General features: G+C 46.2%; 1 protein-coding gene across 1 annotated transcript in view; it reads left to right on the top strand.

Annotated features, from left to right (window-relative positions):
- The window catches only part of UAP1L1 (UDP-N-acetylglucosamine pyrophosphorylase 1 like 1), an 18264-nt gene extending 514 nt beyond the window's left edge, over positions 1 to 17750 (top strand). The window contains exons 2-10 of the mRNA XM_039719808.1: positions 1 to 125; positions 6932 to 7136; positions 8745 to 8920; positions 9970 to 10142; positions 10960 to 11153; positions 11986 to 12126; positions 13667 to 13852; positions 14618 to 14684; positions 15548 to 17750. Coding sequence (XP_039575742.1) covers positions 1 to 125; positions 6932 to 7136; positions 8745 to 8920; positions 9970 to 10142; positions 10960 to 11153; positions 11986 to 12126; positions 13667 to 13852; positions 14618 to 14684; positions 15548 to 15634 — 1354 coding nt within the window. The 3' untranslated portion in view covers positions 15635 to 17750. The remainder of the gene's footprint in view (positions 126 to 6931; positions 7137 to 8744; positions 8921 to 9969; positions 10143 to 10959; positions 11154 to 11985; positions 12127 to 13666; positions 13853 to 14617; positions 14685 to 15547) is intronic.
- The last annotated feature ends 696 nt before the right edge of the window (positions 17751 to 18446 follow it).

Here is an 18446-nt window from a genome sequence, read left to right as displayed (position 1 = left end):
GGCCGGGGCCCGCCAGCGCGGCCCGCACGAGCGCCTGGACGGCCGGATGGAGCCGCTCCCCCCCGAGCTGCTGGGCAGCGCCCGCCGCAGCGGCCCCGCCGCGCTGCAGCGTTGGGAGGCGGAAGGTGAGAGGGGCGCGAGGCCGCCTGTCCCTTCCCTTCTGGGGCTGCCGGGGTCCGGCGCGGGCGTTCGCGACCAGCCGCGTTCCGCCGAGCCCCGGGCGGTGCAGGACAGGGGCTGCCCCCGCGGGGCCCCGGGGCAGGGGCCGCCTCTTGCGGTGGCTCCGCGGGGCGCTGGCCGCTCCACCCCCGGCACCGCGGGTGGGAGCCGCCGGGACGGCGGGTCGGGCAAGGAGGAAGAGAGCAGGGTCACGGCTACACCCCGGCCCTTAGCGGCGCAGCCGCTGTCCTCGGCCCAGGGAACTTCGGTTGGGACACCGAGTTTTCACTCTGCGTTATGAAATGCAGCGGCCGAGGCCCCGCGGCCGTGCCGGGCCGGATCAGAAGATCTCTACGACTCCGTGACCGCTAGTGATAGCCAGCTGAGGCTCAGTCTCTCCTCCCACAGAACAAGCGACAGGATAAAAGGAAAGAGCCTCAAGTTGTGTCAAAGGAGATTCAGGTTGAATATTGAGGGCAGTTTCTTCACTGAAAGGGAGGCCAGGCATTGGCACAGGCTGCCCAGGGCAGTTGTGGAGTCACAATCCCTGGAAGTGTTTAAAAAGCAAGTGGACATGACACAATGCTGTTTAGAGGGCATGGGAGTATTCTGTCAAAATTATTTACAGTATCTGTCATGAAAAAAATGTAATACTACAGGATTTAAAGGGGCTCCAAGAGAGCTTGAGAGGAACTTTGGACAAGGACTTGGAGTGACAGAACCAGGGGGAATGGCTTCACACTGACAGAGGGCAGGGTTAGATTAGAAACTAGGAAGGAATTGTTCCCTGTGAGAGTGGTGAGACCTTGGCACAGGTTGCCCAGAGAAGGTGTGGCTGCCCCTGGATCCCTGGAAGTGTTCAGGCCAGGTTGGACAGGGCTTGGAGCAACCTGGGGTAGTGGAAGGTGTTCCTGCCCGTGGCAGGGAGTGGAATGAGATGGGCTTTAAGGTCCCTTGCAACCCAAATCGTTCTATGACTATGAGTCCCGTGGGAGGGTGGGGGATTTCATTGCTGCTGAGCTGGGTAGCTGCCTGGAGGATGAGCTCCCAGCCCACCAACAGGTGCAAAGGCCAGTCTCAGGTGCTGATCTCCATCCTTGCTGTGTCATGTGCAGCAGGAGGCTGATGTGATCTGGGAGAAGCCCAGGAAAGTCCATGATCCATGGATTTTGGAGCAGGGTAGCTGCGGGTGTGTGAAAGCTAGGTGTAATGGGGGAGATGGTGGCTGGATGTGCTCTTCCCCACAGCATGTAAATCTTCCATGGATGTCCTGTGCTTTTTTCCTAAGTGCACACTCTTATTTATTTATAAGGGCTTGTATATGTCTTGCATAATTCTTTATAAAACATAACAGCACTGTTAGAAAATAATCTTAATTTTTAAAAAGCCAGGAAGACCCACCTGGGTTGTAGAGATACTTGCCTAAATTTTGACAACTGGCTGCACAGCCTTGGCCCAACGTTGCCAGCAAAGAGTTGAGGATGTGTGGGCAGGGGAGTCAAGTTTTCCAAGCAGAAAGAGAAATAGAAGCATCAGGGTCACAGGGCAGAGGAGCCTTTTTGCTGTCAGATTCCACTCATGGGGCTGAGTGGTGATGGAGGGAACATAAGCTGGCACAGTGAATCATAGAATCCCAGAATGGTTTAGCTTGGAAGGCACCTTAAAGACCATCTCAGTCCACCCCCTGCCATGGGCAGGGTCACCTTCCACTATCCCAGGCTGCTCCAAGCCTTGTCCAACCTGGCCTTGGAAACTTGTAGGGATCCAGGGGCAGCCACAGTTTCTCTGGATAACCTGTGCCAGAGCCTGCCCGCTCCCACAGGGAGCAGTATCTTCCCAATATCCCATCCATCCCTGCCCTCTGGCAGTGGGAAGCCATTCCCTGTGTCCTGTCCCTCCATTTCTTGTTCCAAGCCCCTCTGTTGCTCTCCTGGAGCCCCTTTAGGCCTTGGAAAGGGCTCTGAGGTCTTCCTGGATCTTTCTTGACTCCAGGTGAATGCCCCCAGCTCTCCCAGCCTGGCTCCAGAGCAGAGGGGCTCCAGCCCTGGAGCAGCTCCATGGCCTCCTCTGGATTCACTCCAACAACTCTGTGTCCTCATGCTGACAGCCTCAGAGCTGAAGGCAGCACTGCAGGTGTGGTCTCACCTGAGCAGGGCAGAGAATTCCCCCTTTTCGCTCACTGCCCCTCGTGGTATCAGCCCAGGGCACAGGGACTTTCTGGGTGCCAGTGTGCTCGATCAGGGCATGTTGAGCTTCTCATCCACCCACACCCCCCAGTCCATCTTGGCATGGCTATTTGAGAGTGTCACAGTGAGGAGGAAAGGACCCTTTGAGTCCTAGGGGCAGATGGGGCTGGGTCAGGCCCCACAGTTAAATTAACAGCTTTATCAAACTGGGTCACTTGTCCCCCAGCCAGTTAGGGAAGTGAGGAGCAGGTGTGTCTGCCTTGTGCCACTGGCTGCAGCATGGAAAGGAAAGGAAGGCCAGGCCACCTGTGTGGTTGCCAGCACTGCCTGCAGCAGCCAAGGTCTAATATGTTTGGGATCCTGCTCCTGTGCCCAAATCATCTGGCCCTAAAGTCTGATGGCTCCAGGCCACCTCAGCCTGCAGGCAGCCTGAATTTTTACCAGAAGGCGTACACACCAATGTTCTGTTTCATTTGATTTGTTTTTATGACCCGGTTTAAGGCTGAAGAGGGATTTTATTTCCTGGAACAGGGCAATTAGGACCAGAGACTTTGTTCCGCTGAACCTGGGCATTACTGTGTGTCCCTGCAGATGTGGCAGCATTCCTGCATGGCATTTCCCAGTGGAACCAGCACCATGGGCACAGGCTTTGCAAGATCTTGGGTCTCTGAGGGGATGAAGCTCTGAAAGGCCTTAGTTTGCGGTGTGTTGAGCAGGCTGGGAGCAGATGAGCCATCCCAACCTGCTGTCAAGTGTCCCTGAGACTGCATGGCTGGTACTGCATGCCTGTGGCTGTGGGGTCATCATCACACTGAGCTGAGATGCTCTGTGCTCTGTGAGTGTCTGAGCTCCCCACAGCTGCCACCTGCATTGCATCCTCCAAAGCCTGAACAGCTGAAATGATACCTCTTCCTTCCCCCTCCCCCTTTTTCTATGATAAAAAATTATGGATAAGAACCAGACAACTGAAAACTTGCTTTGGGAAAACCTGAGGTATTTTTAATAGTTAAAAAACTAATACTATTGTTATTGTGTCTCAGACAACAAAACTGCCTGTCAGATTTGCTTTCAAATCTTAAACATTGACATTTAACAATCACGTTTTCCCGGCAGCCCTAGGAATGATGGTATAAATCAAACATAGACACACTTTTCCATTCTGTCAGTGTTTTATTAATGAAATCTAAGTCATGGCCATGGGCTGAGGTGTATCCCATCTCATCAGAGAGTTTGATGAGCCATTCTGGTTATCTGACTGCTCTGCAGAATTGAAAAGTTTGGAGTCTTTTTTTCTTACTGACTGCTGTTGTAATGGGACTGATGTGCCTGTTCAGTAAGAAAATTCAGTCTGTTCTTGCAAGACCAGTCTGTTCCTCCTACAAAATCTATTTTTAAAAATTTTTTTTATTTTTATTTTTTATGCAGAGTAGGACTAACTGCAGCATTGGTGGGTATCTAAGCAGTCAACACATTTTTTCTTTAGTTGAGCTGTTTGTGTTTCATATGCTGCAGAAAATAAGGTGGATGTTTTAAAGGGGATAGATCTTTCCATTGCAGCATATGAGTCAGTTCTTATGAACTTTAGTTGTGAATGTTGGTGATTTTACAGTTGGGAAGTCAGAGCAGAGCTACTTACTCAAATTTTTGGTTTTATTTATTTTCATGGTGACCTAAGATCAGAACTTGGAAAAACTGTCTGGGTGGTAGGGTTGTATCATAAATACTGAGAATGCCATAAATGATGAGATGCACTCCCCTGTCTGGGTTGTTTTTATTCATCATGGTGAGCCCTCCTGGAATATGGCCCTGTCAGTCTGCTGGATTGTAAAAAAAGTCACATCACTGATGTTATCAGTGATATTGCTTTGGGCTTGAGTTTATCCCACTGAGGTTGAGGTTTCAGACCCTACAGTGAGTGGCCCCTCCAGGAGATGGGTGTGAGATGGCAACTCCTCCTTGGGCAGATCCCATCCCCTTGTCACTGTGCAGAAAACTTTGGAGCACTGTCCTGTGGGGCATCTGCATTTCAGTGCGGTGATGCCAGCTGCGCCTGAGAATTGTAGCTCCTTGATGCTGTGGAGCAGAGTAGGGACCTCCTTGACTTTCCCAAGACAGTGTTGACTTCAGAGTAAATGTAAATGGTGCTCTTGGTCACAATCTGTTGCTCTGCAGAAATGCCTCATTTGGGATCTGTGGGATATGGTCTGTTGCATCAGAATGTGTGTGTGTGTTGGTTTGAGGCTGGCAGTGCAGGGGGGAAATCTAGCAGGACAAGTGCCTGACTTGTTCCACTGGTAGGTGAATCTCAATTGCATTCCAAAGCAGCATCCCCCATGCTACAGCAACTGAGAGCAGCAAATGCTGAGCTCAGACCTCAAGCAGCTTTGGTTTAAATTGCTGTGAAGTACTTTAGCTCAAGTTTCAGTTGTAGATTATTTTAAAGAAAAAGAATTCTTAAAAAATGTTTTAATTTCCTGTTTCACAGAACCACCGAATGGTTTGGGTTGGAAGGGATGCTAAGGACAAGATTATCTTATTCTAACTCTCCTGCCATGGGTGTGAATGCCATCCACTATATGAAGTTGCTCAGGGCCTTGTCCAACCAGGTGTTGAGCATTTCCAGGGATGAGGCAGAACAGTTTGGAAGTGTCCCACAGGGCAACTTTTTTAGGAGTTTTTTTCCGCTCCATAAATTCTTTCTGTGCTGGATCCCAGTAGGGGGAAACAGCCACCACCCAAGCCAGGGCGTGAGAAGGTTTGGAGCCATGCTCTGGTGCCTCTCCATTCAGCTCTTTCCCTTCTCCTGCAGTGATGCCCTGCACTGGCAAACAGCTGAGCATGCAGGAAAAGAATGTGATGGGACTGGGGCAAGTATTTGTTGTAAGTAGTAGCTGAGACCCTCTGCTCTGTACTTTGAGCGTCACTTTGAGCTCAGTGGAGGCACAAAGGAGTCATTTATTGCTTCTGGTTTGTTGTGAAATGCTGTATGTCTTACTTGCATCACCATGCAGCTCACCCAGATCCTCCATGTGTTTTACATTACCAATTTAAACCTACTCAAGCTTCCCCTGCTGTCCAAGGACCTCCTGAAACTTAGAAATCCCAAGATCTCCACACACAGGTTTCTTCTTAGGAAGCTCTCCTAATCCCACTTGGAGGATTGAAGATCTCCAGAGGTGGCTTCCAGCTCTCACTCCTTGGCCCTGTGACCCCAGAGGCTACTGTACAGCAGAACCGTGGCTGTGGAACTGGCCTCCTCTGTGCCAGGACATCACTAGTCTTTTTGGAAGCTGTGTGTTTAGGGAGAAAGTCTTGTGTTACTGCTGTAGTAAGACTGAAACTTGTAAGCATGGGAAGGGGAATGGTGTCACTGGAATGTCATGGACAACTTAAGTCTTTGCTGAGAAAATTGCTGGAAGATGCAGTTTTGGACAGAATTAAAATTGAGCTAGGTTGTTAAAACAGCAGTTGGTATTTTTGCTCTATTATTCATTTAAACACCCAATCGTTTTAAGATCAGCATAAACCCAGTCCTGTTTTTTTCTAATTAAATTTCTTTGGTCCCCATATGTTTCAGTCCAAATCAGGAATATTTTAACCTCAGCTGTGGTTAATGTGAGGTGGTTGCTGAAGGCTGGGGTGCTCCACAGGCTGTCCTTGGCTGCAGGAGCAGTGGCAGTTTAGTGCTGTGTGATGGCAGAAGGCCCTCGTAGCTAGTGATAGCTACTTGCAGCAGAGCTGTGGCTTCTGACATGGCAAGCCTAATGTTCCTTGCATCCCCAGAGAAACTCAAAGTGTTCCCTAATGAAAAATCTTTCTCACAGTTGTCAGTCATTATTGTGATGCTGACTTTGGAGAAGGCAGGTACCAGAGTCTGAGAGTGATCCAAGTGTTTATTATGTGCTCTGCTTCTTTCCCAGGTTCTGGACTTCCCTGATTTGTCAGGAGCACTGACACTGGTTTCGATTAGATTGTGGAAGTTGTAGCTCCTGCAGGCTTGGCTGTATTGCTAGCCCTGACTGCAGCTGTGTTCAGCTTCTGTTGAAGCTGGAGTACAGGTAAAGATAATTGATTAAGGCAGATTCCAGAAATCTTCCTGCTTTACTCATGATGATGAGACTTGGCTTCTTTGGGATATAGAAATGATAAGGGACCTCTGGAGGTCTCTAGTCCAACCCACATTTGGAACAAAACTGTAAACAGCCTCAGGCCAGGTCAGCTACAGCTTTACTAAAGTAAGCCTTGAAAACCTTAGGGGACATTCCTTCCTCTCTGGATGTCTTTTCTAGTGCTGCACTACCTCCCTAATAAAGATTTCGTATCCTAATTTGAATCTCCTGAGCTGCAGCTGATGACTATTGTCTGTTTTTGCACCAGTTGTTGCTTTACTTGAAGAAACTATTCCATCCAGTAGTTGAAAGGAATTTTCTCCTGCATGTACAGTGGCATATTTCTCTCTGAGCTGCCAGCATTGAACTGGCAGCTTCTGGCTGTTGCCTGAGCTCTGCAGAAACGCTCAGGAGAAGAACATAGGATGTTGATTGCTTTGGAAGTTCTTATATTCCTTTGGGCTTCTTTTCTTACAGGTTTACATCAGATTTCACAGAACAAGGTGGCAGTGCTACTCCTGGCTGGAGGACAAGGAACCCGTCTGGGAGTCAGCTATCCCAAGGGCATGTACAACGTGGGGTTGCCCAGTGGCAAGAACTTGTATCAGATCCAAGCAGAAAGAATCCGCAAAGTGGAGCAGCTTGCTGGCAAGAGACACCACTGCAAGTGTGTCATTCCGTGGTAGGTGACCTAAAGCCAGACCTGCTGTCCAGGGCTCTTTGCATTCCAGTCTTGCCCATGCTGTCTTCAAGAAGCACTGAGCTGGGTGCTGTACAGAGACAGGTTGAGAGGAGCCTTTTGTTGGCAGGATTTGTGATGGCAGAAGCTGGAGGAGGGTGCAGAGGGATGAGAGGTGGCAGGTCTATGTCTGCAGACCTGAGGGATTGAGTACTGCCTTTGTATCACTGACCATAACACTGTACCACAAGTGCTATACCTTGCTGCCTTTGCAAGCAGCTACTGACAACTCTGTAAACAGCACTTTTCAGTGATTGTTGCAGATGCTTTACAAGAAATTTCATCCATTTCTGCTTTCTCAGGTTCCTGCATGGAGGACAACCTAGAGCTTGCCTTCCAAGCCCTTCTTCCTGCCCTTGTCCATAATCTATGCAAAAAACCTCTTGCTTTGTGTTCAGGCCACCTCCTGCTGTCACTGTTTACAGTTGCCCATTCTGCTGGCTGCTCCTGGCTTTCAAAAGAGATGAGCTCTGGGCAGAGTGCAAAATGTAAATTCCCTATGGGGTGTGGTGGGTGAGAGAATGGCACTGCAGATGTGTCTGGAAATGTTGTCTGCTAAATGTTCTGTTAGATCATGAGGACTATGTAGAAATACCCTTTTGGAATCAGTGTCTGGTCTGAGGCAGGGTTTTGGCAGTGAAAGAGCGGGTGTCTGAGGGCTTCAGGGAGCCACGTTGTTTTACAAATTGGAGGTCAGATTTGATTCATACATTGTTTCCTCATGGAACATGAGTCCATATTGTGCTTCTTCCTGAAGCCTTGTATACAGGACCTGAATTACAAATGCATCATTCCTGGTGCTGCTGGAAGCCAGGATGGATTATTTGCAAGATGCCACATCTGTTTCCAGTTCCCCTTCTGGGAGCAAGGAGGCAGTTGAAGCATTTTGCTGTTCCAGTATATCTGGGCCCAGGCTATGGTGTGCTACAGAGATGAAAATTGGGGATGGGAATTGAGGTTCAGGCTCTTTTTCCTCATGCTGACAGAGGACCCTGTATCCCTACGCTGATAGTTGTTGAAGAGTTTGACAGGTAGATGATGAAGTTGGCTTTTAGACAGCGGTGGAGGAAGAGACAGAAGCAATGTGGAGCTGAAAGGAAAGGAGGAAATAGAAAAACTTATGACAAAAACAAACCATGCAGCCAACATATGGAAATACTGCTGTTTGCCTTGGCACTGAAGAGGTGCTGGCAGAGTGAACTGGCCAGGGTTTCTATAGACATTTAACATCAGTTTGAATCTAGAGTGGATGAGGCTGTTTTCTGCCCCATGTCTTGTTTTCCAGCTCATCCAGGTATGCAGATGTTGTTCACATTTAGGGCAAGGCTCTTCTGTCCTGGCTGGAGCTAGGCCAGGGTAGGATCATGCCCTGATACGGTCGTAGGACCCCATGCAGCCTTACCACAGGACGAGTTCTGGAGGAGAGCTCTCGTGTGCAATTGCTCACCACAGGATGCTGCCATGTCTCTTATTTCACACTGCTGGGATTCCTCTCTTTTCAGTCTGTAGTTTTGCCTTTCACTTGTGTTGTTCTTTCTCATTCCTGCCCAGGTACATCATGACAAGTGAGTTCACACTGGGGCCAACAGAAGAGTTTTTTGTACAACATAACTACTTCAACTTGGACAGATGCAACGTTGTCATGTTTGAACAGAGGATGCTGCCTGCTGTCACCTTTGATGGGAAGGCCATCTTGGAGGAGAAGGGGAAAATTGCCATGGCTCCAGGTACCTGCTGTTTGCTCTTCCATACTGCAGTATTGTGATATGTGTTGGTAGTTGCTGTGGGCCATCAGCCTGCCAGGCACATAGAGCAGGCTATGGGGGTCAGGGTTAATGCTTCCAGTTAATGTGGAAAGCTTCTCTAATGTTTCAGGCTGGTAATCAGGCGCATACATCTGTTTAGTTCTGGCTGGACATTTGACCACAGCACATGTTTTTTATCCAAGTCTGGGAGTGTTGGCAGGATTAGAAGTGCTGTGGCTGCGGGGTAGGAGAAAGGTGCATTAGCTCTCTATGAGGTCTCTGGAGCACTGCCTCCTGTGGTGAAGGTCAGGAGCTCAAGGCTGACAGCTGAAAATGGGTAAAAAAGCAGCAAGAAGATGAACTCTTTTCAAAACGACAGCAATGTCTCACCTTGTAATGTTCTTTTAACCTAGACATAGTAAGAGACTTGGTGAGGGCAGCCCAGTTGGGACTGTGTTGCAGCTGCAGAGTGGTTCTCCCAAGCTGACAGGGGCATCCCAGGAGGAACTGTAAATGGGTGATCTGTGATAAACATGCAGGTGACTTTTGTACAGCTGCAGTTGAAGCCTTTGAAAAGGCATTGAGAAGTTGGGGGCGGGGGGGAAGATAAACAGAGAATAAGATTTATTTTAGTCTTTCTCCATAAAAGATAATATATATGGTTTTGCCCTGTACTGGAGAAGTGTAAAAGACTTTTCCCACCCTTTGCATAGATTTGCCCTTTAGTATTGTCCCTCTGAGGGTCTTTCTAACCTTCATAAAGTCTCATAATGCTGCTCAGTGAGGCTGGTCCCCGTGGTCCTACTCTTCAAGTGAGAGAACTGGAGTGAAAAGAAGAACATGCTTCCCTGAACTGTGTGGCAGAACTGGAAATAAAATCTGGTACCACTGGTTCTTGGCTAGAAAGCATTCCATACTCTTCCATTCAAGAAAGTTTGTTCAGTATTTCCTGCTTTTGCTCTGTCAGCTAGAAAAAATCCACCCCAAAGTCACAAATGAGCCAAGACTTTCTCTTTTCTCTTGCATTATAGATGGCAATGGTGGCTTATACCGTGCTTTGATGGATAATAAGATCCTGGATGATATGAAGCAGCGTGGAATCCAGTATGTCCATGTATATTGTGTGGACAATATCCTCGTGAAAATGGCAGATCCAGTCTTCATAGGTTTCTGTATTTCCAAAGGGGCAGACTGCGGTGCAAAGGTGAAGCACTTGGCTGGTTTCCCATAGGGAGTTGGGGTCTGATGACACTTGGAAGCTGCTGGTTGCAGGGAGCTTACATGACCTGTGGTGTTCAACCCTTTGCCCATCAGCAGTTCACATTGAGCAGGTTTAGAGTTCCTTGCTGCCTGCACTGCATTTCACATTCCTACCTATGGGTGTCCTATATTCTTCCCAGAGTACTGTGGAAAATAAACTTCAGTTAGAGCAGGGAGTATAGCTGTGCAGGAAAGTGCACACTGGAATTGCTTTGCACCTGTGCCCAGTCCTTGCTACAAAGGCACTTGGCCTGTCTAGAAGCCATATTGGACTGGGTTGTGTTTTATAAATGTGCCTTTAAGTCTAATGGAGGCATTTCTTACTTTCTGCTGTGGAAGATGGGGAAAGCCTTAACAGCCTGGATTTTGTTAACCTAAAGCAGCATGTGTCTGAAGAGAAATTTATGTTACCTGAGTCATTGGTTCTGTTCAGGCAAATGGGAAGTTGAAGGCAGTTGAATAGCTGCAAACAGCTTTCTTTTAATGCCAGATCCTAGTCATTGATAAGAAAAGTGCCTCCCACTATGCAGATTGTTTTTACCTCTCTTCTGAGAAACTGTCAAATTAACTGGTTGAGTACTGGGGTTTATGTTGAATTGTTGGGCAAAATGTTCCTCCAGACTGCTTTGTGCCCCTTACACAGCCCTGAGGTGCTGGAGGATCAGCAGACAACAGTCAGGTGGGATTGTTTGTACTTGGGAGTTGGAATTGTCCTGGGATTTTCTTCCTCTTTGTCATAAATCTGTGTCCTGTGGCTGCAGGTAGTGGAGAAGGCCTACCCCACGGAGCCTGTTGGGGTGGTGTGCTGTGTGGATGGGGTGTACCAGGTGGTGGAGTACAGCGAGATCAGCCCGGAGACTGCACAGCAGCAGCGCCCTGAGGGGGGACTGGTGTTCAGTGCTGGCAACATCTGTAACCACTTCTTCACTGTTGAGTTCCTGGAAGTAGTGGCCCAGTAAGTCCCAGCAGACCTTCTAGGTAGCTGTGCAGCCCAGAAATACCTCCAAGACTGGGTGTTCCTGTTTTGCACTCTAGAATTTCAGTTATGGTTATCCCCTGCGTTGCCTTTCACCTCCTCTCTCTTCCAAACAGTTCCAAACACCTGAGTCCCTTTTCTGACAGCCCCAGCATCCTCTCCAGGCCCTACACAAGGAAGAGGTTCCCAGGTTCACTGTAACTAAATCAATTGAGATACACCAGTGCACGATCTTCCTGGGCCTTCAAGGGTGAGCAGCTGTGCAGGCTGCAGTGTGGTCAGTGATGCAGCCTCATACCATGGATTTCTTGGGGGCGTGTCAGCCCTGCCCACACTTGGGACAACAGAGTTTGTGGGAGAGGGTGAAGTTGCGGGTGGACTCTGCACCTTGGTGTTGGGGAATGGGGATGTGATGCTGGGCATTCAGTGAGCAGCTGTACAACCTTACTGAAGAGCTTGAACCAACCTTGGGTGAGGGATCTGCTCCATTTTCACCCCAATCAGGTAACAATTTGGGTTGCCTCTTTTTTTTTTTTTGTAACCTCTGCCTGCAATTTCAGCTTGATGCATACTTCTCCCTGTCCTCTGACTGTCATGTCCCAGTGGTACAGAGAGAGCCCATGGCCAGGCTACTCTGCTTGGGGAAGTGTTTCCTGGATGTGACTTGGTTCACTTGCGAGGGAGCAACACCCACAAACAGTTGAGAGTTGACCCAGAGCAGTAATGAGCCATTTGCTTCCCTCAAGTGTATTGCTTTTTTTCTAAGTGGGCTTGAAGTAAATAAAGTGGTTTGTTTCTTCTCCTTTTGCAGGAAATGGGAGTCACAGCTGAAGCATCATGTAGCCATAAAGAAGGTGCCCTACATTGACAAGGAGGGAAATCTGGTAAAACCACTAAAACCGAACGGGATAAAGCTGGAGAAGTTTGTGTTTGATGTGTTCCAGTTCTCTAAGTTAGTGACAGACATAATTTTACTTTTCTCCTCCCCTTCTCAGTGTTTGTTTGAATGACTGTAGATTGAAACAAGCCATCCCAGGGAGCACATGCTTTGTGAGTGGCTTGTTAGGAATGTTGTTGGATCTACACCCAGCTCCAATCCAACTGTAACACCACAGGCTCTAAGGGGAACTCACAAGGCACTCAGTGCTTGTGCCAACCCTGCTCCCAGACTGGTCATCCTCCTGAGGATGTGTTGGCTGGCCTGGCCTCTGCCAGCCTGGGAAAAATAAAAGGAAATTGAGTGCAAAGCTAATGAAGCCCATATTGGAGTATTCAGACTTGCAAAAATTGGGTCTGTCAGCATTGTGGCTTCCATGACAACTGCAGCTCTGGTTACATTTTTGGGTGCTGTTAAGGCAGGGCTCAGCTTGTACCCTTTGTGCTTGGAAAACTGTTCACTTAAGCACTGTAGGGCCAAGTGGAACTGTCAGCGTTCGCTTTCCAAATTCTGCAACATAGCTGGGAGCGCTGTGACATACATAGTCAGGGGTACTTGTGTCTAGGGAATATAGGATTTTAGCAGTTAAGTATAAGTGTTGTTATAAAATCTATTTTTCCAAGATCTCAAATTCAGCAGTGAAGATTCTGTTTTAGGCTTTAATAAATGCCAGAGAGACCTCAGACAAACTGAATTATCTTTGTTTGGGGATACTATTTCTCTTTTTATATTATTTCCTTTAGAATAGAGAGCTCAAGGTTTGAACCAGTCTCTGTTTCCTGACATGTATTAAATAAAGTAGTATCAAACTAAAGACAAAACCAAAATCCCAGTGATGGGAACACTGCTGAATTCTAAGCCGTGAAAGAACTCCTTTGCAAGCAGTGGTTCCTTGTGTTTTTTTAACAGCTCAAAAACCACCTTGGCCTCTGTGCTTCACGCATGAAGTGCAGAAATGCACATATGTTGCGGTGGGGCTTTTAAATTTGCATTCCCATTTCTGGTAAACAGCTGTACTTCACAATCACCTGTGAGGCCTCCCTTGTTGCTTTTTTGTCCCTGGGAGCTGGTGTCCTTAGTTGGTCCTTACCTACAGACTCCCAAGCAGGGGGCATTTCTTGGGGCATGGTGGGGTGCTCTGCAGTGAGTGCACTGCTCGTGCTGTGCCCAAGCTCTGGACAGTGCTGTGCTCTCTGTCCTGCTGTGTTCTGAGCTGTCTTGTCCAAGAACCTCCCACTGCCTAAAAAAGTTTCTATGGCATCTCTGCTGAACTGTTGCTTTTTCTCTCTCCTGAGCACAGCTCCGGTAGGTAGGGAGGCTACTGTTAAGTTCCCAAAGAGATAAGGCTTCTTGTGTGTTTCCATTCTACAGCCCTGGTACTCCTTGGCTCTTCAGAAGGGCAGTGGGCTTACCTTGGCTTCGCTGCCTCAGGCTGCATACATGCTTCTCCCAAAAATATATATGAGCTTTTCCCCGTGAATGTTGTTGTTGCATTAGCGGGGCTGATGACTAGCTCTGGTTTTCATGCTCACTGTTTTCTTCCCTTTGCTGGTAGGAATTTTGTGGCATTTGAAGTTCTGAGAGAAGAGGAATTCTCACCACTAAAAAATGCAGACACAGCTGACAAAGATACTCCTACCACTGCTCGGCAAGCCCTCCTGGCCCAGCATTACCGTTGGGCTCTCAAGGCTGGAGCCACATTTGTGGATGAAAATGGTTGCAGGATACCAGAAAAACTCAGGTATAAATCTGTGACCTTCTCTGCAGCTTCTCTCACGGAAGTGCTCAGCCATGCCAGCTGGCCAATGGCACATGCTGGACTACTCAAAACTGGGCATTGGTGTAGTCACAGGGTGGCTCAGTGTGATTTTTGTTCAGCTGGGCCTCTCTGGATATGCAGGTTGATGTCTATTACACTTTCTGCTCCTCTTATGACTGTGGATGCTCCAGATAGTTAGCGCTCTGGGCTCTGGGCATTCTCTCTGGCAGATCCCTGCTCTTGGTGTAAGGAGTTAGCCCTTCCTATAGCACCTTGTTAGACAGGGGCAGCCTTTTCCATCACACTGGATTTAACAATGCAAGGAATTTTAATTTGTAGGCCCTGACAGCTTTTTTGACTGTGTCCCCAACAGGATTCTCAGGTGGTCTTAAGGATGGGTTGTTAGAGTGATTACCAGTTTGGATACCTTCCTGCATCATGTGTAATGGAAAGCTGCTTTTACTCCATGGGGCCATTACTTCATCAACTCATAGTTCAGTAGACCCACAAGCTGTTCATTTGACTTGAAAAGCATCTCTATAAAAGGGGTGTTTGGGTTTTGCTGAGTAACATTTGGGACCCGTTAATTCATTTTTATTTTCACACTTTGTTTTCACATAATGTCTGGTGCATGTGACTTTAACAAATGTCTTATCCTTCTGGATATCCTATTCTGGATAATCTTTTGAAGAAGATGCACTGTTTTTTAACCATGGCAGGAAGTTAATCCTGTGTTCTCTTCCTTAGTCTCTCAGGAACTGAAGATCCTCCGGCTGTGTGTGAGATTTCTCCATTAGTGTCTTACTTTGGAGAGGTGAGAATAACTTATCTATGGAGGCATTTTTAAGAGTGTGCAGGTATGCATCTGACTTCCTTCCAAACACAGGTGGTTTCTTTAGCCTGGGCTTGATGAGAAATGGTAAGATCAAGGAAAGAGGGACTTGGGCTTTGTGTTATCATAACGTGGTTCCATTATGATGTACTCTTCAGTTTGTTCACTCTCAGTTTTGCCATCTGTAAAACGAGATTTGCAACAAGGCTGCAGTTTCATTAAGATTCGCAAGCACTTTGAGATCTTAATAAGAAGTGCAGAATATGCAAATCAGGAAAACCATGGGTTCTGTGCTTATTTGTGCTCGTACCCCACAGTAAGTGAATCCTGACTGAGAAATATGTGTGTTGGCTTTAGGGAAGGCTTTTCTCAAGTTTGTCCCTCTGAGAAACCTGCTTTCATTTAATAATGAGAATAGGAGCTTCCCTATTGGATGGACAGGGTGAGAAATAGTAGATTGCAAGAGAATGTGTGGGCACTGTTCGCTAGGTTTTCACATGTTAACTTGCAAGCCAGCTACCTGCAGTAGGTGTATTCCTCAACACGTGCAGGTGGCAAACTCATTGCAATCAATAGGTTGTCAAAATGAAAACAAGGGAATTTGACTTTTCTTTGCCAGGATTATTCTAATGTCAGTTAAGGACACATCTTCCCATGCTGCCCTTCCAAGAAGCTTGTTTCTGACATCAGGTTTTATGGTTCCTTAGCACTTCTGCTTCTTGAACCCCAGAAACACCTTCTGTCACTGGGGAAACTGTTACTCTTGCCTTGTCCCTCTGTCAGTCACTTGAAGACTTAAAATAGTGCATTTACAGCCTAACAATACTGTTGTCACACCTTCTCAGGGTCTGGAGGTGTACATGAAGAACAAAGAGTTCCCTTCTCCCTTTGTACTCGATGAAAACAAAGTGGAAATGCTGGAAAATTCTTGAAGTGGGAAGCCTTTTTTTCTCAAATCAGATCCACGTTTGTCAGATCCATTATAAGAACTGACAGTACTAAAATGTCAGCTATGAAGTGCATTATAAAAAATTGCTTTTGTTGATTAACACTTTTTGGGTGCTAAACAGATCCTACATTTCTTATTTACTGTTGCATATGAATACAGAAAAGAGCCAGTCAAGGCCTGATAAATCAGCTTTGCCTTCAAGAAGATTCAATTTCTTCAGTGCCTTGTTAGGTGTCTTGTTTGTGTTGGTGTGGTTGTTTTTTTGGTTTGGTTTTGTTTCTAAATCATGTGCACAGTTACATTCAGATTGAAGTCCCATCCTGAAAAGTATGGAAGGACTTTGGATACTGAGGCTTTCTCTCAGTGGTCAGTTTTTTCCCTAATCATGTGCTGATGAGAAGATCCAATTCCCCAATTGCGTCCTCTAAGCAGATCATACAGAATCTGCTGTGTGTAGGGATGTTGCTGTGCCTAAGCATTGCTTGAGGCTTGGAGTCCAAAATAGAACAGACTAGTTTTGAATCTGGGCTCACTGGTGCCATGCTTAGACAGATTGCTCCTTGCAGTTGTAATGACTGGGTTTTTTTTAAATTAAAAAAAAGAATATTTTCACCACCCTCTGCCATTCCTGACTATAACAGTTTTCCTTTCCATTTCCTGTTTAATATATACTATATCCCTTAGACAGGGCTCTCTTGAGGTACCTTAAAGTAGTAAAAGAAACAAATCTCAGGTCTATTTAAGGTCTAACCAAAACAAAACAAAACAAGACTCTCAGCATCAACAGGATACACAGTAAAACACCAGCCTCCGCTTCTAGTTTTTTTCCAGGTGATTTTCCAGCACTCTTTCACTTAGGAAGTAATTGCATAGATGCCTTTCTTTTAGATATGTTACTAACCACAATGTAAAGTGTCAGCTAATGAAGGACACTAATTGTCAGAACATATGTAGCATGTGAACTCAGCCCTGGCCAAGGGGTGTCAGGGTAGCTCTGACCCTTGACCCACCAGGGATTCTTCATGTTCACTTTTTGGACACTGCCCCAGAAAGCTCATGCCCCTCTGATGCAGAACCTGCACTGAGCATACCCGACTCAGTGTGTTTCAGCCTTGGTGAGGATGTGTCAGCTGCACTCTGGTGGCTGGCCTTTGCATCAGAAATGTTCCATACTCTTCCCCTAAACATGCTGTTAGGGAAGGCAGTGAAGGAAGACATTTCATCTGAAATGTTATTTCATGCATCAGCTTCTACTGAGGAATTGCTTATGCTATTTCATTAAGCATAATTAAGTTCCATGGCTTTCTGCAATTTCTGATGTGAAGCTCTATTCAGAATAATAGAGAAGGGAATGGGGAAGTATAAAAATGACTTTGAGAGTAAATACAGTTTGTAAATATGCTCAAATTTTCCAAAGAAAGCATCTAAATGTGAGTATCAGAGTTTTTTGTTGTAAAGTGTTTCTGCATGAACTTGAATAATGATCCTTTCACACATGCAGACCAGCTAATGACTGGTTCTGATTACCTCAGTTAGCATGTGCAGCCAGTAATTCACATTTTTAGTATAAATGAAGTATTTGTTCTTGTCACCCAATTCTGTAGTCTTTTTGCAGTGTTTCTATGACACATTTCATTCCTGTCAGTCAAGTTTTATATCTGAGAACAAACTGTGTTGTATATTTTTGAGTATTGCTCAGAAGTTCAAGCACATGCTTCTTTTATACTGTGCTGTGCTATAAAGAAATATTTCTTTTGCTTTTCTAAAAATCTTTCTCTTTTGAAGCTTCAGTTTCCATGCACACAGAACAGAGCTGCTGACATGGTTTTCAAGAAGTTAAATTTAAATTAGAATGCTAAATGCCTTGTCTCTTGGTTTTTTTTTTTTTGGTTTTTTTTATGACTTCACATTTTAAACTGGAACATAAAACCAATTTTGAGAGAACTTTAACAAAAAAAAAATCTGTCCTGTATGTAACAGTCTTTGTACACATTATAAAATATAAAAAAGTACCTGAAACAAAGGGAAGACCTGTACTACTCCAGAAACTTCTGGACATCTAAGCATTTTTAACAATAAAGATGTTACTGTGATTTATATGTGTTTGTCTGTGTTTCTTGTATGTGAGAAAAGACACACTTGTTGTCTCTGTCCCTGTGAATGTTGTCACTACAGCTGCAGGATGGTGTCACTGGTGGTACACCTGGAAACTGCAGTGCCCACTCTTCAGCTTACAGGGGCAGATGGAACTGAGCAGAGGCTGATTCCCAAAGGGAGTTGACATTGTGGGATCTATTTTTTTCATCAGAAAACAGAATATTGTGTTCTTGTCTCCAATGCTGTATATTTTTTCCAAGCTTTTCAGCTTAGTTTATTGAGGGAAGGGAGTTTAATTGCAGGTGGTGGTTGTCTTATTTCAAGTTGATTTGAGTAATATGGTTCTGAGTCAGTCTCACAGCTGGTGTGTAGGTAATGAGCACTCGCTGCAATGTAGCTTTAACTTTGCTTTCCAATGAGAGACACTTCTTAAACATGGCTCTATTTATAGCACAATCAGTAGGGAAAGGCAGAAATACCTCACAAATGTCAGATTGCCATCATTTGGGGGTTTAAGGCTGAACCCAGCAAATGTGAGAAGCAAATGTTCCTTTCTTACCTCTTTCCCCCCATTTTTCTCTCTTGACACCCATGTGAAGTCTGCTGGGGATTTAAATGTTTTAAATATGTTTACACAAATCAATAGTTTCCTGTGATAGGAAAATTAATACTAAAAATGAACACATGCTTTAGGCATC

This window comes from Passer montanus, unplaced genomic scaffold (assembly GCF_014805655.1).
Source record: "Passer montanus isolate IOZ18808 unplaced genomic scaffold, ASM1480565v1 scaffold43, whole genome shotgun sequence".
Taxonomy (NCBI): Eukaryota; Metazoa; Chordata; class Aves; order Passeriformes; family Passeridae; genus Passer; species Passer montanus.
The sequence above is the reverse complement of the archived record's forward strand: the minus strand, read 5'-3'. Positions and strand labels throughout refer to the sequence as shown.